Genomic DNA, 23,846 nt, shown 5'->3' with positions numbered 1-23,846 from the left:
AAAACACACACATTATGTGTCGCGGTAATGCGAAAACGTTTTCTATTTATTGTAAAATACACGACCCGCACCTGTGCGGTCATTAAAAACATAATGACGAACCCGAGAGGGGTGTTACGTAAACCCCGACGAGCTAATTTGTTGTGGGCGTGCGATGTAAAACGTTTCTACCATTTGGAGTGGAAATTTCGATTACGGTCTCGAGAGATTTAACGTTGCATGCATCAAGAAACCGTGTAAACTTCCGCGATATTGAGCGCATAATACCGTAACACATTCGATTACGTAAATATCAAAAGATATGCACTTCGAAAAATAACGCGCGCAGAGGATACAAGCAATCTTTTTATAATCACACGAGGATTTTTTTTTTTTTTTTCTATCTGCGTCTTAATAAACTTCACGTTACATGTTATTTGCAATTTCAATAGTTTTTTTTTCTTATACGCTGCGTGTGAACATTCGTCAGCGAAAAAAAAACGCAATGTTCTCAGGTGAAGAGAGACATATAGCCGAGAAAATGTCTGTGACTCAACCGGATCACGTTTAGTAACCGTTCTTTCACCTTCCTGCTGCGCCGCTCCGTTTCGAAACTGACGTAAAACCAATAGTTTACGATCACAATTTTCATGCAACAAAAACCTCGAAGTCGCGCCACGACCGGAAGAAGAAGAAGAAAGAAATGCCAGAGCGACGACTGTGGCTTGTTCAGTCCGCCACTTCTTCTCTTATCTTATTTTATTCTGATTCAACTTGCAAAAGTGTGTGACAAAACCGTTAACATGAGTAAAAGATTGATGAATTCGTAAAAAAATTGCATTCGAGCAAAGAAGCAGCGAAAGAGTCGAGCTATTCAATAAATAATGTCGGCTCAGCGCGAAACGTCTCAGAACGACGCTTTCGTATCTCGGAAAAAGTCCGCACCAAAGACGGCTTAAGGCGATTTGCGCGACGAGACCATTTCCGTTGACAAAAAGCTCTTTTGAATTTCGGATGTCCTCGGTCCTCGACCGAAGTTTCATCAACACTAAAATGCGCCATGTTGTTTCGTCAATGCGCAAAGTGACGCAAAAACTTATATGCAGATAAAAAAAAAAAAAAAAAGAAAAAACATTTATTTATCCGAGATTCTATCAAATTTGATTTGAACTGGTTTTATTTGCAAAACTACGGCGCATGAAATTTTCACGATCTCACTTATCGCGTTTTCACTCGAAACTGTTACCTGAAGAAAAAATAAACCAATCCCATCGTGTTCACGAGCGTATCAACGGATAATAAAAAATTAATTAATATATTTACTTTCGCGTAAGGATTTTCCTTTTTTATATGCATTTTCTGCCGCGATTAATTTACGCCGGCTCGATGAAAATGTGTGCGCGCACGCAATAAACGCGTACTCGAAGGCTTTTCTCCTATGAAAATTTCACTTCTCGCATCATTTATCAGCTACTTAAAATTCTTCTGATTTTTTAAATCATTTTATTGAATTATCAGAAATTGACTCGATCAGTACGCACACAGGCAATTGTAGCACGCGTGTGGTCTAAATTATTTATTATTTTCTATTGTATCAAGTGTCGATATAAAAAGAAACTCGAATGTTGCGTATATGTATATTCATTTGTTGTTTTGAAACAACATTCCGAAACGACTCCTTTCACTCTCGCGGCTCAACTCGAGCCAGTTTGGATTTTTGCAACGAATTAGATTTATCGATGTTTCGTGTAATTGTGTTGATTAGAATATGTTCGCATGCATAATCAATGACGCGTTATCCGTTCATAATCAATTTAGAGCGAACTTGAGCGTGAGTTATCATATAAGAGAGTTTCTCTGTGACATTTACACCAATCGCGCACGTTCCGCGAAATCTCGTACCCTAGAATTAATTGAAAATTAAAAAAAATAAAAAAAAAAAAAAATAAAAAAAAGTAGCGTCGAAATAAAAACGTTCACGTTTCAAGGAACTCTAAAGGTCGAACACGTTCGTTTCCCGCGTTGCGTTTTTAACTTTCTACGATTTCGCCGCGACTTTGTCGCCGCAAAAGTTTCCGTTCAATTTATTTTTTACGGAAGTCACTCACTTCGCGCAAACTTCGTCTCTGCATCTCGCGAGAATCGGTCATTGCGCGTTTGCGACATCGCCTGCAATAATAATAATAACACGCAAGATCCCCGACGCGATGGCGTCTCACTCGAGATCGGCGCCGTCTAAAATGAATAATGGGCCCGAAACACATCAAGCGCGCACGGATTGTCTAATTGCGAGAACAGAGCGAGAACTGTGGATTCTCTCGCGCGCCGTTATTCTCCGCCTGCATAGAAGTTTCATTTTGCGTGATGCGAACACGTTCTCTCGGATTTGTTGTGGAGAAGAGCAGAAAGGTTGCGGCGTGATTATTCAGAAAATTCTATTATTATATCGAGAAGTTCGGCGTGTGTGGTCTAAGGAAACGACGGCGCCGAGTTTCTCGTCGATCGGAACTCGACGACGAGAATGCCGATTGTTTCGCAGAAACGACGCACGCGTGACAGAATGTATCGATTTTGGATGAGAGTTATCTTGTATTTTACAACTTACGGGAAGAATTTCAAAAGAAACGAGGTGGGAAAAAAATATATCGAACGATCTTGCTGTTCTTTGTTGGACGCAGACGGCAAGATTAGCATTTCTTCTGTAATGCGCGAGAAAAATGCACTTACGAGCACGTTTTCGACTTTCCACGCCAACCATTCAACTCGCGATCGTCTGAGCACGTGCCTTTGAAGTCGATGTCGTCCGCAACGAAGACGAGAAAAATAGATTGTGGATATTAATGCATAAAATTAATTGGAATTTCTATTATTGATTAAAATAATATATAAATTTTATTCCTCGACGAATCAAAATTTATTTTGGTATGCGCGGAAGTCACGCTGATTGTATCGCCGATTTAAAAGGCACACACCTGTACGGAATAAGCGTAATGATTATAGTCGCTGTACGTACAAAGACGGAGGCTTTCGACTGACCGCGCGTACTTTCCATTACGCATCCTATTACCGGCGGCAATTAACGCGGCGCTATCTCAATTCCGGTTCCTTGCCTGTACACGGAGGAATAAGTGCCGGATTTATGGTGGGATTAAAGTACCGGGGCAAAGAGTAGAGAGAGGAAGAAAGATTAAAAGCGCGCGCGAGGGATGAGCGTTGAAGGAGGGGGGGAGGGGGCGGCAAGAATTACATGCGAGAAGACGAACGACGAGTGTCAGGGGAAGAGAGTGCGTGTAGGCGAGGTCTCGACACGCGCGTCTTCGTCTTTTGCCTCGTCTTTGTTTTTTGTTTTCGCTCCGTTCACACAGTCGTCTCTCTTTTCCCCGTCCCCGTCTCGTCACTCTTTCGACCGTCGTCATCTGAGAAAACGACAGTGACAAAAATCGGCCGACGAAAGGGCCGCGGTGATGATAAGCGGCAAGAAAAGAGTCGATTTGTTCAGATCAAGTTACTTGTGTTAATTGTTCGAATCATAAATCAACGTGGAGCGCGATGTTTTCTCGTCCTCAAGATTTAATAGCTCTTTTTATTACACTCTAATTGAAGGTTCTGCAAGGACATTTAGATATACGCCATTGAAATAAATTTTATATCGCAGAGAACTAAAAAATGAATCATGTCCATGGGAAGTCAACAAAAACTGTGCGTGGTGTTTTTTTCAATTTAAAGCGCGTGCGTAAGAACTCTGTTAAGATAAAAACTTAAAAAAATCAAGACATAGGACTTTGAAAGCCATACGCAAGATATATTTTTAGATAGATTAGACCTTCCAGCCTTTTGACTGCAGTTGGAGGCAGTTAAACAAATAACGTAATTAATTGTAAAATAATATATTTTTAACGTGTAAATTAATAGAAAATTTTCGAACTGGAAAGACAACTGCAAGGGAGATTCGAGTTCGATCTTTTTTCGCAATTTTTTAAATATCATTAGAGAGTTAAATTACTTCATACGCACACAAAGTAGCACTTTATATGAATTTTAAAATTGTTATTCAATTCGAATTTCTATTAATTTACACGTTAAGAAAATATTTTGCACGTACATCCACCGTATGAGCTCTTTTATTTCTTAAAAAAACACACACTGGACATAATGCAGCTATTGCATCCGTTTTCTGCAGCGAGCGAAAGGTACTCGCGACTTCTCTCTCTCCCTCTCTCTTTCGTCGCGTGTGCGAAGTCGCTTTTATGCTTGTTCTGCCGTTCAAGCGGAACGAAACCGCATAGATGCTGTCTGTCGCGCTGTTTGAACAAGCGAATGCCACGGCGCGCCGATATTATCTCGTGATATTTAATCGTGTGCTTAACTGGTCGCGGCGCCGAATTTATTATTCGCCGCTGCGAAGAACCTGTGTCGAACACAGGTTCTCTTGCGGCGTCCGCAAATTCGTAAATAAAAACACATCGCGCGAATACAGATCGTGTAAATATTTATCGGATTAAAATGTCACAGTACTCGCCGCCAACACCCAGAGAAACAGAACAAAGCGTGACCGTCTTACAAACTATTATACAATAATATACGTATGAGAGGTGACGCCTGAAAATTAAACTCAAAAACTAGAGAGAGGAAGGAGTGGAAAAACAACACGTGACTAAAATCACGTAACTTTAGTTTAGTCACGAGTCTTTAATAACGCGACTTTACTTTAGTCACGTTTTTAAAGACACGCGACAGGGAGAAGAAAAACAACATGTGACTAAAGTCACGTGACTTTACTTTAATCACGTGTCTTTAAAAATCAGATGAAGTTATATCGATACTGTCGGAGGTGTTGCCGACGCAAAGCGCTACCGTTTATCGTGCCTCTTGATGATTCTCTCTTTCCCTCTCTAACTCACACTTCCCGTCTTTCTTTTTTCTTCTTTTAACGCGCTCGTATATGTATGCCATGTTAGCAAGCATACAAACATGCACACATTTTGGTCGCACGACGACGATAATAATGACGTTTCTGAAAACGTGAATTTCTCACTTCAAAACTTTATCGTCGCTTATCTCCAAATCAGAAGCACAAACAAAAAAACGCAACAAAACTTTTTTTTTTTAATGTCTTATTCTTAAGCGATTGAGACTAAAACGAAATTGATCGGTTCAGTCGTTCTTGAGATATTGCCCCATTTTCTCACTTTTCAATCGCATGAATTTTGCGTATAAAAGGCACTACCGTGCCCCTTGATAAGTTTAATGCGAAGCGAGATCGTTTACGCCTTTGCACGTGAAGTTGCACCGATACACAGCGTTTCGATATTAATGAAAGATGCAACTTCACGTGTAAAGGTCGTGTGTCGACGCTGTCTCTGCCTGTACGTCGAACAAATTGACAGACGAATCGCACTTTTGAACTTTGACGGTTCGGGTCAGCTTCGGACAGTCACGAAGTGTCAAAATTCCAGTTTGCAATGCGCACAAAGATTTGACGTGATAAAAGTAAATTAATTATTTTTAAAGGGCTCTCCAAGATTTAACGAAAAACGCGGAGAAGCGGAAACGGCGTATTTATATAAGAAAGAAAGTTTCGGGTAAAGAACAGACCAATATCTATAACACCCGTGTGCGTTGAAGTGTGCGACTTCAAAAACTCTTCCAGTTCGAAAATCTTATTCAGCAAAATAAAGTCGTAACGCAAAGTCAATTCTTGATCTCCGCGTCGAATTTTTTCTCTCTGTGCAAATCCTCGTGTACACAATGTGGATCCGAGGTGGACAGGTCGCGCGAGAGAGTCACGGATCGTTAAAAAATGATGTACGCGCATTCTTCTTTAGATACTAATGGGGATTTTTTTTATGTCGCGCGCATCACATCATAAATGATCCATTAGCGTTTCGGGCAACAATAACAGTAGCCGGCATCAAAAATCGCGCATCACGGGTCCCACCCCTCGTTACGAATGATTATTCATTACCGGGTTCCAAAGTGGAATGCATTAGGGGCGGGCGCGCGAAATCGTGCGGAAGAGTTTTCATGCGAGAACGGGGGCAGCAGCAGCAGCAGCAGCTGTGTGGCGTCGCAGCAATGCTCGGTAACCTACCGTCTTTCTTGCCTTAGGGGAGTGGCCGGAGATTTGCATACGCTTGTGCCGGTCATTGCGTACATACATACGTACGCACGCTTGTTTCGAATTTGAATCGACGAGCGCAATGACAGACGGACCAGTTTAAGTCGACCAGCGCGTCGACGAAAAATTCGTCGTCGACGCGAATGAGAATCGCATTCGTGATCACGTACCGCGAAGCAACTTTTGCGTTCGGCATTGTCGGCGCATTATTCCGACCTTACACCTCCGTGTGCCCAATTACCATAATCGTTGTGCGTGCCACTTTCGGTCGCTCACTTCAGTAACTAAATGTGTAATGCAACGCGACGTAAATCCTTTTTAAATGAATTTCAGGAGTAAATTTTGTTTCTTTAATATTGTTCTTTTTTTTTTAGATATTTGATTTTTTCGCACGCGTAATGAATTTATACGTATTGCAGAGGCAAGATCGCGGAAGCTGATGTGGCATGACTGGCAAATTTGACGAACGACGGAAAGCGTCGCGAACTCGTGTAAGAAAATTTCTAGTAATTTGTTATTTCACACGCATTTAAATTCACTCCGACTGCGAACTCGAGATGATGTTTCCGCTTAAAAAAAATATCGTCGAGAGACGATTGAGAGGTAATATAATAACACGATGATCTGAGAGAAGATCTTAACATTAAGCAGACTCGCCTCGTTCGCACGTGGCGCTCGTAAAGAGTCTCGAGAGAGTTAACGAAAATTAGGACGCGGCGCTGCTGAATGGCGCGATTCATTCGGAAACGACGTTTTCGTGGATTGACGCGGTTTCTTTTCGGGTTTCTCACCGGGACACAAAACGGGACACAAAAAAAAAAAAAAAAGGAAAAAGAAACCAGACGGCGTCTTCGTATTTGCGCTCGCAGACTAAACGTTGAGGGAAAGAAATTCCGCAGACGGTCTCCGCGTTAATTCGCGGTGACGTGCGTAGAGCCGTAAATATGAGTCATCATTACTGTGAGAAGGGGAAAGATCCTCTTCACTTCCATTTGCCTCTCGAGCGCTTTCATCTGACGCGTTTTTCGCGCCCCACGTACATTTTCTTCCTTCGGGCAGCTGCGCGATTGTCTTCTCTTTTTTTTTTGTTTTTTTTTTTTGTTTTTAACACGTTCTGTTCTCTCTCGCTTTCTTATCTCGCGGTCTTCTTCACCCTTTAACGCGAATCAGTGACGAGTAACTACCGTGAAGCCGCCACTTCGTCACGCGGCTATTTTCCAGTCGGCAATTAACGCATTAATTTGCACGGCCGGTAATCAAGTCGTAATCGATGACGATTACGTTTTCTACCTTACATCGAAGCGTTGTGAATCCTTTTATTTGCACGTACGAGCGCGCACACTATCTCTCAAACTATTCTATTACCTACAAATACACTCTGTTTATCGATAAATAAACCGACAACAAGAGAAGCAGTCGGTGGTTCCAATCGCCGAGCGATATCGTGGCGCGCGTGTAATTCGAGACCGGGTAAACATCGCGGCCTTGAAAATCCACTATACATTCTGCCATCCGGCACAAAAGGTTCCCGTGTGCATTTTTCCGATCGAAGACCGCGACATTTAACGCGGAATTTATCGGGAAAGGGTGCGCCCGCGCGCGGTTTCCAAGCAGAGGATCTTAAAAGAGCGTTTCACAGGCCGGATAAAGACGCGCTTTAAACTCGAGTATATACGCGAATACGAGCTGCACGTAATTCGATCCCTTTCCTCCCGCTCCCCGAGTAGTCTTGCGGCCTTGAACGACCGCCGACCACGCTGTCCACCTGCCACCACTATCCGCCGGGATGCACCGTCCTGGAGTGCCGACTGGAGGCCAATCGACCGGTGGCCCGGGTCGTCCAAGTGCCCGCCGACACCGCAGCGACCGCTCGGAATTCGTGTTTACTGGCGAGGACGAGATCATCGGCCGATCGGGTCTCGAGGTACCAAACCGCGCGTGACACGTCGTTGCGTAAAACATCTTTGTGGACCGACCACAACGCAGATAATTAAATTCCGAAAATTTTTCGTTCGAGAAAATCGAGAAGACTATATTACATGATGTCTGAAAAATTTTAACAGCCGAAATGTGAAGATAGACTAGGTCAATCTGTGAACAGAAAAGTTATTCGCCATTTTGCAATATTTGTTGAGTTATTAAACAATTACTTTGCAAAAGAACGAACAACTTTTCTGTTCAGATATTGTCCCAATCTCCCTTCACACCTCGGCTGTCAAAATTTTTCAGACACTCTGTATAGTAACTGTACACGGAAAAAAAAGATTTGCTAGAATAGCAAGAAATTAGTTACTATATGGCCAGCAAGAAAACATTTTGTTGATGAAACAAAAAATTTCGTAGGGTCAACCATTTTTTCTTGCTGACCGTACAATAGCAAAACTTTTTTTTTCCGTGTACAAAGCGATAATATGAATTGAATTCTTTTTTTGATTTCGATTTCGTTTAATCTTTAGGAAGACATCGCGAAGTAAAGCCAGAAAGGACAGCTCGACCGCCGACGAATACGCGTTGCTTCCGACGTTTCACGTTCTAAAATCTCAGGATTCGAAATGTTCGCTGGCTGGTAAAGCGTCGGTAGAAACAGTGATTCTGGATGTAACGGGCGACAAACAATCCGACACCCCGATCTCGAAAATAATACACTGTCCGTCGACGCGTCCCGTTTCGGAAGTATGCGTGACGCGAGATCGAGCCGACGATCAGCGACGTCCCGCTTCGGAGCGGACGCTGCGAGTTAAGGTCGCGCGAGCGAATCCCGCCAAGTCGGACAAAGCATCCGTGTGCCAAAGGTCAGCAAGAGCCGTCGGACGTGCTCGCTTAATTCCCGAGGAGAAGGTTTGTGGCGACACGCCGCCGCCGCAGGAGCTGTTGGCTCGATGCAAAAACATTCCCGCCTATCAGTTCGAGAGATACGAGGCTCGTCGCTCGAAAAGAGACGGTCTTCAGGACGAGTACGTTCATCCGCTGTTGCGGAGCGTGTTGGAGAAAGATGAGAGTACCACGAACGTTTGCATTAAAATTCAACAGGATACGCCGTGTTAACGTGAAACAGAGACAGCTAACGATATTTGAGACACCGCCATCACACACCAATCTTATTCTGACGTGACGTATTAAGATAATTCGTTTTTTTTGTTTTTCGTCTTTCGATACGTGGCTTCATTGGTGGTCAAATGTGAACGTGCGTTCGACGTCGCGTAAAAAAAAAAAAAAAAAAAACCATTGATATGCGTTTCACGTAAATTTCCGCGCACCGAGTTCGAATGCGCATCTTCTTTGTGATTCCGCGCATGCGGCGAGTTACGGCACTAACAGAAGAGAAACAAACAAAACGTCGGGGAGCCAGCCGGAAGTCATCGCATGTAGATGCCCGTCGTTCGGAACGGTCGCGAGGCGGCTTTATTTCCGGAACGTCGAACATAATACGCCGAAATACGCCGTGTGGCACGCCCGCTCGGTAACAGAATCTAAACTTAGAGCGAAACGCGCACCGTTCTGCATTTCCAGCCGATTGCCAGATTTCGTCAGCGCATATGCGCTCTCTTACCTCGGTGTAAAACGCACCCTTTGTAAAATCCGGACGTGAAAACTCTCCGTGTTGGAGAAATTAATTGCATTTAAAATAGTATTTTCCAGTCTCTCTCGAGAATGATTATAAAAATATGTGCGGAAATTAAAGTTTTCCTGTTGTACAATAAAGAAAAAATAATAAATGTGATTTTTTTTTTACTACCGCTGAGTCTTTGATGTTTACAAAAGAGTCTTCGAAAATTTAATGACCAACGTGTTCTTTTCTGCTTCTTCCCATTCAAGAGATGCGCCATTAGAGAGATCATTTCTGTGCACTTCAACGGGAACCACAAGAGGCAAAGTCGCGTCCCCGGCAAAAACTCTCTCTCTCTCTCTTTCTCTCTTGCCGGGAGCAAAGCTCGCGCGTTTCCCAGAAGCGCGCTTTATTCCGAGCTTAAAAGCGTGAAGCACGAGCAACGGGAGACGACGGGAGAATTTTACACGGGGAAACGCTCGCGTGAATTAAAATACGGACGACGCACGTGCGAAGGCGCCGGAGAACGTTCGGCGAGAAGGGGACAGGAAATTTATAACGGAGCGCGCGCTCGTCCGATCCGCGGTCGTGAGCGCGACTTCCGTTACTTCCGAAAGCGAGCGAGCATTTGGCATCGAACATAATTACATCGCGCGACGCGACAGATCCTGAATAAAAGAAAAGGCAGCGAGAGAGGCGCGCCCCGCGCGTCCTGAGTAGCCGCGTCGCGTCGGTGCGTTTCCCTTTATCTATCGCGCTCGGGAGATAGAAATTCCGAGCTACTTCTGGAATGCACTTCCACCGCCGACGTCTACAAATAAATTTACAGATACCTGAAACGCGTGTACACATCCACCAATCCCTCTCGGAATTCCACAAAGTCGGTGAAGTAACGCGATATTGAAATGAAAGGCTGCTTTTGAAACGTCGAAAAAAGAGTTAGTCGTGTTGTAGTTTTGAAAGAATTCTCGCGCGTATAGCTTCGATTATTTGAAAACGCGTCTAAATATTGATTCTCCTCGTTTTTTTGGGGGGCAATAAAAGTTTTCACTTTTCGATCGTTTTTTGTTTCTATCTCGCGAACTCCGGATACGAATCTTGTGCTTCGTCATTATTTTCCATTTTCGCTCGAGAGAGACGAGAGTGATTTAATGCAGTTAACGGTAGAACAGTGTCAGTAGTTAACTGCGTTAAGTCGTGTACCCGGCTCGGGATACATAAACTTGGGTCTGTGCGATCGAGCGCCCAGGTGCGCGGCCGAGTGAAACTTTTTGTTAACACTTCCAGGATATCGCTCGAAGTTACGGGATATGTCTTCCCGAGGCGCTTGTATCTCCAACATCGCCGGCGGGCGATATTAATTCGCTACCTCACAGTTTTCAGACGCGCATTGACGTGTAGCGATTGCGCCGTAATTTATGCGCGATAATTATGACGAGCGGGGCAGGTCGCTTTTTATCAGAGAGCACACGTGAAAGTAACGGCGCCACCCGATATACATGTAGTTTTTGCTCCTTGATGTTAATTAGAAGATAAATTACAGCCTAATATATTTTTTGTTATTTAATTCTTCTCCCGGTTGTAAATTTGTATAAATTTTGCGTCGCCAAACAAACATTTCTGTGAAACGCGTCGTTTTCTCGAAGAAAAAAAAAATAAAAGGATGAGTTTGCGTCGAAGGTATCGGAATTCAAAATGAAGAGAGAAATCCTTTGGCAAAGGCGCATGGGACGCGGAGGCGGAATATCTCGCGTGAGCGCGCCGAGCACGGGAATATTCTCGGTAACAAGAAACCCATAAGAAAAACAACGCGAGACGGTTTGTTTTCGGAGTTGAACGTAAGCCGCGCGAAATGCGAAATGTCTATAATATATATCGCGCGAGCCGAAACGAAAGCAAAGAAAAAGATCGATATTTCTTATTTTTCAAATTATCACAATTCATGAATTTTATTCTGCGTACGACACGCGCTAATGTAACGATCTTTTTCCGCTGAAAGGGAACCCGAGATGTTTCGCTACATCCCTGCGACAGTGATACGGAGAACTAAGTACGCGAAAGAGAGAGAGAGAGAGAGAGAGAGAGAGAGAGAGAGAAAGAGAGAGAAAATGAAGGAAGACAACTTCGAGGATGCAACGAAAGACATAGAGTAGTACGTGACTATGCAACCGCAGAGGAGATGATGCTCGGTGGTTCTAGCGAGCGCAACGAGAGATGCGACGCGATGGCAATCTGTCGTCGCCTCGGCTGCAAAGAAAACGCAAACTGATAAGCGGAAAAGTCTCGCGCGCGTTGCAACTTGTCGTAACAAATTGAAAGGAGAATGTTAATTCGCGCGAGTGTGGACAAAAAAATTTGTATTGGCAACGATCATTCAGCCGTACATGATTCCTGTTATATTACACAACACACACACACACACATACACTCTCTCTCTCTTTCTCCACACATTGCGCGCCATGTTCATGACATTGCAGAATCTTCGTGGCGGAGACTTTGATACCGGTCTCCTCTATACGTTTCGTAGTCAATTTCCTATTCCGCCGTCAATCATTTGTGATGAAACAAATAAGCATTAAGAGACGTTCTTCTTACGCGGGGTCTTAATCAGGCGTATGGCGCCTCAGAAGTGGGTGGAAAAAAAACAAATTTACGTACCTTCATTATTGTATACTTTTAATCTCCCGAGAAAGCTGTTACTCATACACTTACAAGTACCTACCTAGGATTATTCATGGGAACCGAGTGTTCCGCGGAAGTGCAACAACTGTGAACTCGCAAGTTAACCGCAAGTGGAGAGATTCTTGTAAAACCGTCGCGTCTACCGCGACGACCACTTAACGCGAAACGGGAGATTTTCTAAACGCGTTTAGACGATGTAATGATTGCGGCGTTGAATAAATGCGTCACTTTGATGATAGATGAGAACGACCGAACGACGCGAGACGTGGGAAAGAAACGAGAGAAGCTTAGGAGACAAATTAGAAAGGAAGCTTCATCAGTCACCAAGTGACGTATTGACACGATGGAAAACAAACGCGAGACAACTTAAAAAAATCAAATCAAAAGTTGATTTAATTAATTTTCTTAGTAAATATTCTCTTCAAATGTACAATTGAAACTTCGTTCTTGTTCGTGTGTTCGCGCAAGATCTTCGTGTGTGCGAGATCTCGGAAAATCTACGCGGCAAACTGGCGGTTAACGATTCTGAGACTCCGATTCTCGCGAGGATAATTATAACGGCCGACTTAGCGAGCGAAATACGCCAATCATAGTCGCGAAGAGAGAAGGAAAGAGAGAGAGAGAAAACACATCGTAACAGTTTCCCGTAACATTTTCGCAATTAGACGCGATCAAATCACAGCGAATTTGCGCGCGGATATCAATGATACTGGGACCACCGAAGTGGACTCGGTCAGCGCTCGCGAAGCGCTTAATTTCCAGCGCGGGGGTGCACGCGCTTAATGAATAGCGGGAATCCCTTCGGTATCTTGAGCCGGCCGGTTTGCGGGAAGCAATTTCCGCGAGAGTCACGCAATTCCGAACGTCTTGAGCGGGCAATGGATAAATCGCGCGGATACAGCGCGATGGAAAGGGCGTTTTGCGAACGAAGGAAGCTGCACCGGAGCGAGGCTTTAAGTGGAAATTGATTTGCTTGCGCGCGGGCGCGCACACGAACGCGCTCCAACGTGAAGGAATATACGGTATCAACCTCGCACGGTCAATGATCCGACGAATGAACGCCCATATACGACAGTGATCTTTACCGCCTGCCTTGTAGGGGGTGTGCGACCGTTAAATGCTCACATACGACGCGCGCGCGCGCGTCGAGAGCGCGATGTGAAAGACCGAACGTACGTCACACAGCCGCATATAATTGAACGCGGTAATTATTGATGATAATTAACGACGCGGTGCCTTGTGTGCGATGCCAATCAAGTTATTATGCGCGCGGAAGAAAAGAATGTCGCTCCTCGTTAAGAATAAAAAAATTTCTCCGTTCTGATCAGATTTTAAAATTGTCAAATTGCGTCACGATACAAATAATTGTTTACATGTTACGATAAACATATTTATTTTGTGTGTGTCGTATTAAAGTTTCATGTAATATGTGTGAAAAGTTTTGAATAATTTGGAAAAATTTTGTAAATCGTCCAAATGTTTGTACAAGATCATCAGCGTCTACATCGCTGATGATATTTGTTGTTTAATTATAATTTTATAATAACAATTCTTCGTATATCAAACTTTCCCGCTAGAGAAGGTCTCTGTCTTACCCACCACAATCTCGGTTCAGCGTTTCCAGAACGAGCCGCGTCTGACGCCACGTGCCAGTTCGCAGGTTCTTGTACCGATTCTAATGTCGATAAAGCCGCACACTACACTACTAAGGCCTCTTTAGTGACTCATCCAACGCTTGATAATAACACTTCTCTGTCGGCATTTCGACCATGTATCTACGAACTGCCAGGTCTATTTCTACCATAGAGCTTATACTCATGGAGAGGCCATGGGAGCGCAAGGAGGATCGACAAAGAGAGATATATTTTTCTGTTTCAATTGTGGGCACTTCTTATAGAAGAGAATAACAGAGAACACGGAGTGGGGGAGCCACAGTTGAGACAAAATATATCTATCTCTCTGTTGCTCTTCGCGCGGACCTCTCTATGGTTAGCATATAGGCATGGCCTCTCCATTAGTATAAGCTCTATGATTTCTACCTTTCTTATCCTCACAATGCTCGCGTATTAACAATTGACATATTATAATACATATAATACATATTATAGGTTTTACTTTTAGAAACAAGAGCCCGAGAAAACTCTCAGCAATGTTGTTTTCCTCTTTGCCCGAGTTGTTGCGACGTGGTTTTTTATTTTAATAAAACACAGACGTTAAGGTCGTTCTGCAAATCGGCCAATCGACCAACGTGATTAATCAATTCCGCAAGACCTGCGACTCGCGTCTATCTCATGTGGAACGACCTTTTTATGAATCTTCTTTCGCGGCAAATTGAACATATTTCATCGTGTAATGTCTATTGACGTGTAATAGTACAGTTATACACGTTTTTTGGAACAAGAGCCCGAGAAAGTCGCCGTTATGACAAACGTCGTCGTCGTTTCACGACAAACTACGAATATTACACGAATGGCTTGCTAGCGGGGAGAGAAAAGTGTTTTTTCTTTTTTTTTTTCAAAATACCATAGAGGAAAGTGGAAAAAATCTAATTTAACCGGCCGGCGACAATTAAACTTTCACGGACGCGAACGAGAAAGAGCCAGAAAAGTAAAAACGCATCAGCACGTTCCTACCCCCATCGTAAATTCCATTCTCGTCGCGTCGCTAATTCGGACGAAACGAAATTGCGAGCGCGAAAAACTAAAAGTGCGAGAATCCAAAAACAAAAAAAATAAATTAAGTATTTTATACTTAATTGTTGATAGAGCGTGATCGTTGGTCTTTAATAAAAAAAATTGCTATTTATTACAGTGAACGGAAATAATGCCAAGGCATTTGCGCGCTTAATTGATCACCTGGTGAATATTATCCTATCATTATATCGCCTACGAGATTCCGTCTTGTGATTGATTTGTTATACGGTCGGTATATATAATGCGCGGCTTGACAATGCGCGCGCATTAAACACACGGCAGCGAATCAAAAGTAGACAATGCTCATTATTACCACCAACACTTTTCGCTCGATCACGGCTGACGTTTCTCCCGTCGTGGAATTGACATCGCCTTCAATTTTTACAGTTTGCGTAACGCGCAACTCGGATCGTAAAGGGCCGTCTACAATGGAAGTAGGCAGTATAGAGTAAGAAGTAAGGTTCTTGGAAATATTTCATATTCACTCCCAGGTAGTAACAAAATGAGCAGTTCCCATTTTGCACTGCCTACTGCATTAACTGACAGTAAGGAGGCAGTGAGAAATGGATTTGCCCATTTTGTTACTCGCATTGTTATTTCATCAAAAAACAAATTTACTCTCTACTCTTACAGTCTTACTACCTTTATTGTAGACAGGCTCTAAAGAGTCGTCTACAATGTAAAACTAAACAGTATAGGAATGAAGTAAGGTTCTTGAAGTTATTTCATTTTTGTCTACACAATTAATTATTTCGCGCTTCTTTCAACGCGTGTCTTTCATTGGCTGACAGTAAGGGAGCAGGCAGTGCTAAATTGCGCATTTTGTTACTTTCGTTCGTTACTTCATCAAAACACAGCTTATTCTCTACTCCTACAGCCTTACTACCTTTCATTGTAGACTGTGGCTCTAACGCGCGTGCCTCACGAAAGTAATATTCGATTGGATTTTTTTTTTTTTTGGCCTCAACAATTCGCATGTTACACACGACTGTGCAAGTTCTTATCGCTGACCGGGAAAATCGCAAAGTAACGTTTCTTCACGTTTATCGCGTGGCTTTTGAACGAATTAACATATTATCGCGCGCATCCGTCAGTCTAAGAAGCTTATATTTAGAACATCGTTCCTTCAAGTCGTCAAGTTGCGAAGTCGACGGAAACAAAGAGGTTGAAGTTTTCCCGGTGCAACGTTACACGTAACCGCTACTGTGACACAAAAGATTGTTGTCGCCTCTTATTCAACGAACGGTATTGTTGTCTTGCGCAGAGAGCACAAAGGCGACAAGTGTGGGTTGCAACGCACTGAAAACGCGACTCGAATTCAGCAACCGGAAACGTTCGAAGGATATATATCGACATAAGTGATCTACACTCGATTAATTACGATTATAATTAATGTTAATTAAACAACCCATTTTCAAGTTTACAACTTCTCTTAATTGTTCGTTTTTTCCCCACTGTAATTAACAACAATATTTTTTTTGTAGCTTTTAACTAGTTATTTATAACTTCTCAAGTGCGCTACGATAAAAATAGAAAATAATGAAGAGAAAACAGGAGCAGAAGAGAAAGAGACACACGTGTTATCCCTCGACACTCACCTCGCGCATCGCGGTCCCGTTCCGATCGAGTGGTTCTAGATAAGGATCTGCTCTTAGACTCACCTGTAACAGAAAAAATTCATGGTCGTGCTAATTCAGGTTGTTGAACATTAATTTCGTTCGAAGATCGAAACGAATTAATAATCGCCTGCAAAATTCTATTACCGCTGAATCAATCAGTCGCTTCATGACTGATCGAATTGTATTTGCACACGGAAAACATAAGCTATTATGTAAACCAGCAAGAATTGTTGAGTCTACTGAAGTTTTTGTTTCGTCAACAAAAAACGTTTTGTTGACAAAACAAAAATCTCAATAGACTCAGCAAATTGTTTTTTTTTCTGATTTTCCGTCTCGAGACGAACACACTCGCACACTTTTGCTTTTAATAACTTTTGCGTTTTAACACTCCAAAGAAAAATCGTCGAGATCGTCAAATCGTCGCGCATATCGCGACATATCGCAATGAAATAATTCTACAAAAGCAAATCTTAATAACGGCTAAACGATTCGTGTTTTCTCGTGACGCAAACTTCGACGCATAGCGATGTGTAGCTTTACACCCGTACATATTAAAAGCGTCCGGAGAAGCGATCGGTATCGTCGTGTTGCACGCATCCGCGATCACGGAACCAGAAATGCGCGCGCGTCGAGTTCTGCGCCACGCCGCCGCCTGTTCTGTTACGCGGCAGTTGCTCCGTTTCGCGGCTTTTTCGCGGGGACAGCTTTTTCACGGCGCGAACGAGGGACACGTCCTCGGTCGAGACAGACAGAGAGAGAGAGAGAGAGAGAAAGAAAGAGCACGCTCCAATTCTCGCGAGTCTCGACTGAGAGATGCGGCAAGTGCAGGCAACGGTCGCAGGCAGGCAAGGTAAGACGTCGCATCCGCCGTGGACACTTTCGTCTAATTGCGCGCGCCAAGCGGTTGCGCTAATTACAGACCCGCGTACGTTTTTGTTCCGTTTCTACGACGCTGAAAGCGTGCTACGCGACCGGAATCTCTCTCCATTTGAGTTTTATTAGACGCTCATTTGTATTTATTTGTTTTTTTTTTTGTTTTTTTTACTAAGTCTTTCTCAGTGTAAAAGAAATTTAGAAAAATCTCTCCATTAAGTCACACATGATGTGCAGAAGTAGATTGAAAAATATCTCAAATTGGAATGCAAGAACTACATCGGAAAATAAAAAAAAAAAAAAACAAAAGTAAGATCTCAAGCGATACTTCGTACGCCTCTTTGTCTATTTCCGAGAAGTAAATTTCTCAATTCTCGCAACATTTCGACGCGAGTCCGTACGATTTGAGCGACGCGATTTTTCGCCGCTCGTACACGCGCGGCGTATTCTTCACTGAAAACCGCCGCGGGAAGAGAAGCATTCTTCTCGGGAAGACTTTCTACAAAACGAGCGTGCGAGTTGCGAAATTATCATCGCGCATGGGTGTACGCATCGGCGCGCTGTTACGGGGGCGCCAGGACGGGGCGTTCCGCGAGAAGAGACAAGCCGTCAGTTCTAACCCCGTTCTCTATAGTCTCCCCACAGCCCTCCTCTCGAGATCTCTCGAACTAATTGCACGTCTCTGTCTCCCAGAGCGGTTGCGGTCGATCTTATATGTGACGGCGAGACGGCACGCGCAAATATTAGCGGCCTGAGAGAATGTCTAATGAAACCTCCAAACACACTTTGAACGAGTTCTCAGATGAGCGCGCGACCGCACGTCACATGTACCTCTAGATTCCAATTTGATTTCGGCGAAATACACGACATTACGCTTACGCGGAAAAGTAGGTCACGAGTCAAAGAGAAGAAAAGTTCTCGAAATAGAATAGAAAATTCATTTTCCAGTAAAAGCGTGAAAAAAAGAGAGTACGTTATTCAAGGAGCAGTGCGAACTGCACTTTGCTGCAGTTTTGTTGCAATTTCACCGCGTTGTACGTATTTAATCGACGATAATTGTCGACGAGTATCGCGCGCTAAATTGATCACAGCGAAAAGAGAAAATCGCTCGGCTCTCTTTATTTATGCAAATTGCGCGATATTCGAGAAAATGAAAGAAATTAATGTCAATTATTTATTTGTAATCGGCACACCCTGTGTTTGCACGCGAACGCTTTTGAAAGTGGGTTTATCGCGAAAGCAAAAGTCGGCAAAAAAAAAAAAAAGAGAAAAATAACGGACTTGACGTTCTTTTTGCACTCTCGCAACAACGGTGTGCAACGGATGATTGATCGCGCGCCGTTGATAGACACGTAAACCGCCCTCGAAACTAGATTTACAACATTGCGAACGACGAGTGGAATTTAATCCCGTCTCTCCGGAACACGTTCGTGTCGGCTGTCAACCGATCGCTAAGTACGTGGAAGTCGAAATCAATCGTAAATTCATCCGCGAACGAACGCAAGTAAATTTACTCCCGCGGGACTTTTCGCAACTTTTTAGCCGTCTCGCTTAGAACAAGTTCTTGTCGTGGGGAAAGTATAGACAAGCACGTAGCCATTTTTTTATTATTATTATTATTATTGGTGTTTATGCCCACTTTTGCTTCTCTTACTCTCAATAATGTGTAATTACGAGTAACCTCATATCCATAATTATCTTCTTTGATTTGCCACGGAAGAAGATGATCCGAACGTCGCGTGAAAGTGTCGATTTTTGCGAGGGAATAAATATTGCAAACAAAAAAAAAGAAACATTTCCGTGACATTTAAATCCCGTTTGCGAACACACGCCGATCGCGCTTCTGTGCAATTTCTAAGTCTTTTTTTTTTTCGTAATGAAATTCGATGTCGTAACTTGAGAGAAGAGAGAAATTGCAGATGATAAGGTTACAGGTTTCATGCAACAAAATACAATCTGGGAAAAAGACCGAACGGGGTCTGCTATCGACACGCGTGTGTCCGCGGTTTCGATTTCTCTCTCTCTCTCTATCTCTCTGAGCGTGAATTCGAGTGTCGAACGTTTTACGAGCGTTTCGACAAACGTCGCGGGACGCTTTTGCGCACCGTAAAACGCGAAGCGCTTGTGCAACTTCTTTTCAACGGGCGCATACTCGCGTAATCGTTGTTCAGATGCGCGCGCATTTTCCAAGTAAATAATTGCGCCGAGCAATCGGCGTTTTTCACGCGGATAATTAAACGCGAGAGAATATAATCGATATGTTCTTCGTATATATCCTCTCGTAAAGTACTTTTTTTTTTTTATTACTCGTTTAAATAGCGCACAGAATGTTATTTCGATGTGCGTAAAAAACTTTTATGGAGAATAAAGAGAACGCGAGAGATATCTTCGCGTATGTGGAAATCGATCCGGATTATAAATAAATCTATCTATCTTTTCCCCGGTTCTCTCGCTTCTCGCTCGCGTAATCGCACGACTTAATTGCCCGATGGCAGCTACTCGAGCTCGCCCCTCTTTAATGAACACCTAACGAGCGTGCTAAGAGGAGGAACAAGAAAGGACGGTGTGATGAGACATTAAAATTGGCTCTCTGTGTGTTTATCCAATTATCTGAGTCGTAAAATCTATAGTTTGTATTCACGATCCGTCCGAGGGATACGCGAATGGGATTCGCTCATCTCGTGCGTATATACGATTTGGACTGCTTTTGTTAAAAAACCAAATCAACTAATTTTTCCCATCATCAAACCACATGCTTAATTTTGTTGTTTTGTTTTCAAATAACCTATTATCAAAATTACTTACAATTTAAAAACCCAAAACGCTAACGAGAAATAAATTACATCGTTGAACTACAACGTAAATACGCAATTTGCGCGCGAAAAACTCATAGAAATTTACATTTTTTTTTGTGTATATCCGCATTTGTACGAAAAAAAAATTTATTGAGATCGCTTTACGCGACAATCCGGCTATTTGTAAAATCGCAATAATTGAAATAACCGTGGCGCGCGGAAAATGCACCGGAGCGTGCGATGCTGGTTGGCGGAGCTCGCGTTCTCTCGGTTATTTTCTCGCATAATGCTCGCCCCGTTCCACGAGTGGGCAACGCTTTTTGTGGAAATTATATTTTAATGGAGCTTGACGCGACGCTAAAACACACGTCAGCCTGCAAATCGCATAATAACGCTACACGCGCGCGCGTGAGAGAAACGCGCGGTCTCGCGTGCGAAGTCGTTTAAATTTTAAATGCACAGACTCTAACGCACAGAAACGGAATTGTGATTAATTTAAAGTGCGCGCGCGCGTTTGTACATCTCCCTTTGCGCTATTTGCTGATATATACTTTGCGCTTGCGTCTGTTAATAATATTTTTAACGAACGCGGAGTTCGTCGCGGAATGTGCTTTTTCGTCGAATTGCAGCGAAACGAAATGGCGTTTTTCGATCTTCCGCTGAATTTCGCCTGTTAAAATCACCGAAAGTAACGAGCACGCGGCGAAACGTTGGAACATTCGCAAGAAAGAAAATAATCTGCGTTACAAATTTGTATAATAGAGAAAATTTAACGGTATTTCCGTCCAGAGAATATTACAACGCGAGGATAGCAGAACGAGGAGTGTACATACAATATATTTTTTGCTTTTAACACACACACACACACATATTAGAAGCAATTATATCGCACCGCGAAGAGAACCGCGGAAAACTCGACTCCTTTCTCTCTCTTAATGACGTAAATCGGTAAAAATAACCCGATGCTAGTTTCGCGCCGATCATCATCTCGTGTGTATATTCGTTTAAGGCGCTTTGTCGGCTCGCTCCGAGAGAGTAAGAGAGAGAGAGGACCGACGCGCGCGTCAGAATCGAGTTCGGTATCTCCAGAAGAGGCACCGAGCAAAACACACATATCGCGCGTCTAACGGGCCACCTTTTTTCCTGCGTGACGATCGACGCTGTAACAGTATCGGGTTTTGACCGAGTTTTAACGAGTCGGACGTTAAAAATATATACGACAACAAATATATATACAAATATATGAAAAAAGTAGGCGAATAAAACAGCACGTCAATATAAACAAACACGATTTTACTCGTTTTACGCTTTTAAAAGAGACGTTTTGTGACATTCGCAAAATGCGCGGATTGTCTTTTACGGAGCAAAGAGCCGCGAAGAGCTGCGTGTGTACGCACAAGTATAATTTATCTTCACACACACACACACAAAATAACTGTAAAATAGTCGTGGCCGGGGCGAGCATCTCGTAAAATTTACGATCACAAGCAACTTTCACGAAGATTTACAACACATATGTAACATTGATTATAAATCTCCCAATATAGGGTAATATAAACCGAAGGGAACAATGGAACGAAAAAAATCGTCTGTATATTCGATACCCGTTTGAAAATCGAAGTTGTTTGCAAAGTCTCAAAGCTAACTTTGTATCTCGACGCTGTCGCAGCACGTGAAGCAATTATTGTGCAACTAATAACACAGTAGGTCAAGAATAGTAGTTCGGAAATAACCTCAAACGTGTGTTCTAGTCAGAAAAAAAAATATCCCCAACACGCTCTTATATTTTCTTGTTTATATTAGAGAAGAGAATAATGTATTAAATATTCTTTTATAAACTATTTTTACAAAATAGTGTTTTATAAAAAAATTAAATATTAAATATTTTTTATAAACTAGAGAATACAACATTTATTTAATTGCTGTGCAATGAAAACACTTTTAAAAATGCAAATGACATACGTCTGTGGCAGTTGCCGATATCTTGCGGCACATAACGGATTCTCATGCTGATGTAGGATTATCTTTAGAACTGAGACGCAATTGTTTAGATCATCAGTCTGGAAAATTGCACGAACAAAAAGTATCGGTCCTTCGCTCCGATGAATCATTGGCTCGCGATAACTCTCGTCTCTTCTGTCTCGTTGATGTCACTCTCCTCCGCGACACGTCGAGAAGAAATTTTTCGACGAGAGAGCATCGCCGTCGCGATCGTTCGCAATTTCCGACAGCGTGTGGGATGCAAATTGCGCGAGGATCGAGGAAACTTTCGCCTTGCGGTTCCTTCACTATCGATTGACTATGGCGGTGAATATCTCTCCTGACATTAACGATCGCTCAAACGTCGACTATCATCTCCACTCGGGTAATAACGGAATTCCGTAGAAAGTCTTCCTGTTTGGTCCAGATCGCGGATGATCGATCGCGGCGTAACCGCGTTCGGATGTTCGCAATTCTTCGACCATACATCAAAAGCGGCGACTAATGTATATTATTTTGTAACAACCCAACGGCAAAAACAGTTTACTCGGTCTCGCAGAAACAGCGCAGAACGCGCGCCGCAAACACTCACAGGTTGCAAAAGTATCTCGTCGTATATAAATATCAATAATACACATCGCGACATCGCGTAATCGACGGTTATAACAACGCGCGTCTCGTCTAGCATTTTACCGATTGATATTCGGTATCCGACTGAGGTTATCGCTTATCGTTCTAGTTTAAATATCTCGTCACGTAGAGATATCTATATCCCGTATCAAAGTATGTACCGTTATCAGTTAAACACACACACGCACACATTTGTACCGTAATCTGCCAACGATAAAAAAACAAAATGAAGCGTGTAAAATTTAGAGAGCTCTCGCAAATCGTCGATTTTGTTAAACGACGGATGCTTAACGATATCTCGCCGATCATTCGATAACTTTGTGTACACAGCAGAAAAAATGGCATTCGCATTCACGCGCGTGAACGCACGTCTCCGCAACTGACTTCGCGTTTCACATTTCGTCGACGGGTAATTATCGTCGCGTCGGGGATCGCGACGGGCACCGAGACACCGAGTCGATTCACGAGAAGAAGAAGTCCCGCGGACGGTCAAGACAGAGAACACGGTGAACACGATGCAGTCGCGGGAATGGACTGCGGCGAACGGAGGCTGTGTATGAAAGTAAATATTAACGCGGTCTCTCCCTCGCTTACTCGTCGCCACACAGTCGTCGTTCGAGGTGCTCGATGTGTGCGATCGTGTGTATCAAACCACGAGCAACACACGGCCGCCTCCTCCTCGTAAACAGCGCGTGTCACGTGGGTGCGCAGACCTGCGTGCGCGCGCGTGTGTTGTCATCTGTTTAGTATCAACCGCGTATTTCCGCGGCGTGACTTTTACGACGACGATGACGACGGTGTACGAAGACTACGGTAAATACCGTCGGTCGATGGAAATAGTTCATTTGGAATTCCATCGTGCAGAGACAGCGCAGACTACTGTGTGTTTTAGAATTTACTAACAAGACATTCACCTCGAATCTATTAGCG

General features: G+C 43.3%; 2 protein-coding genes across 5 annotated transcripts in view; one reads left to right on the top strand and one right to left on the bottom strand.

The window, feature by feature from the left end:
• The window catches only part of LOC109854461 (probable Ras GTPase-activating protein), a 147,428-nt gene that overhangs the window by 54,346 nt on the left and 69,236 nt on the right, over positions 1–23,846 (bottom strand). The window contains exons 1-2 of one of the 4 annotated variants that reach the window (XM_020427562.1): positions 22,269–23,485; positions 16,618–16,680 (exon numbers count right to left, since the gene is read on the bottom strand). The exons of 2 other annotated variants lie outside the window; for them this stretch is intronic. In XM_020427562.1, the coding sequence (XP_020283151.1) occupies positions 16,618–16,680; positions 22,269–22,314 (109 nt within the window). In that variant the 5' untranslated portion in view covers positions 22,315–23,485. Of the gene's footprint in view, positions 1–16,617; positions 16,681–22,268; positions 23,486–23,846 lie in introns of those variants that run through there. One more of the 4 variants, XM_020427563.1, reaches the window with a different exon arrangement.
• LOC109854462 lies at positions 5,400–9,779 on the top strand. The gene is made up of 4 exons (XM_020427564.1): positions 5,400–5,561; positions 6,517–6,588; positions 7,825–8,021; positions 8,554–9,779. The coding sequence occupies exons 2-4, from the start codon at positions 6,544–6,546 to the stop codon at positions 9,140–9,142; spliced, it is 831 nt and encodes a 276-aa protein (XP_020283153.1). The 5' UTR covers positions 5,400–5,561; positions 6,517–6,543; the 3' UTR covers positions 9,143–9,779.

This window comes from Pseudomyrmex gracilis, unplaced genomic scaffold (assembly GCF_002006095.1).
Source record: "Pseudomyrmex gracilis isolate BER0280 unplaced genomic scaffold, ASM200609v1 scaffold_66, whole genome shotgun sequence".
In the NCBI taxonomy this organism is placed as follows: Eukaryota; Metazoa; Arthropoda; class Insecta; order Hymenoptera; family Formicidae; genus Pseudomyrmex; species Pseudomyrmex gracilis.
Note: the sequence above shows the minus strand (reverse complement) of the source record. Positions and strands in the feature narration are given on the sequence as shown.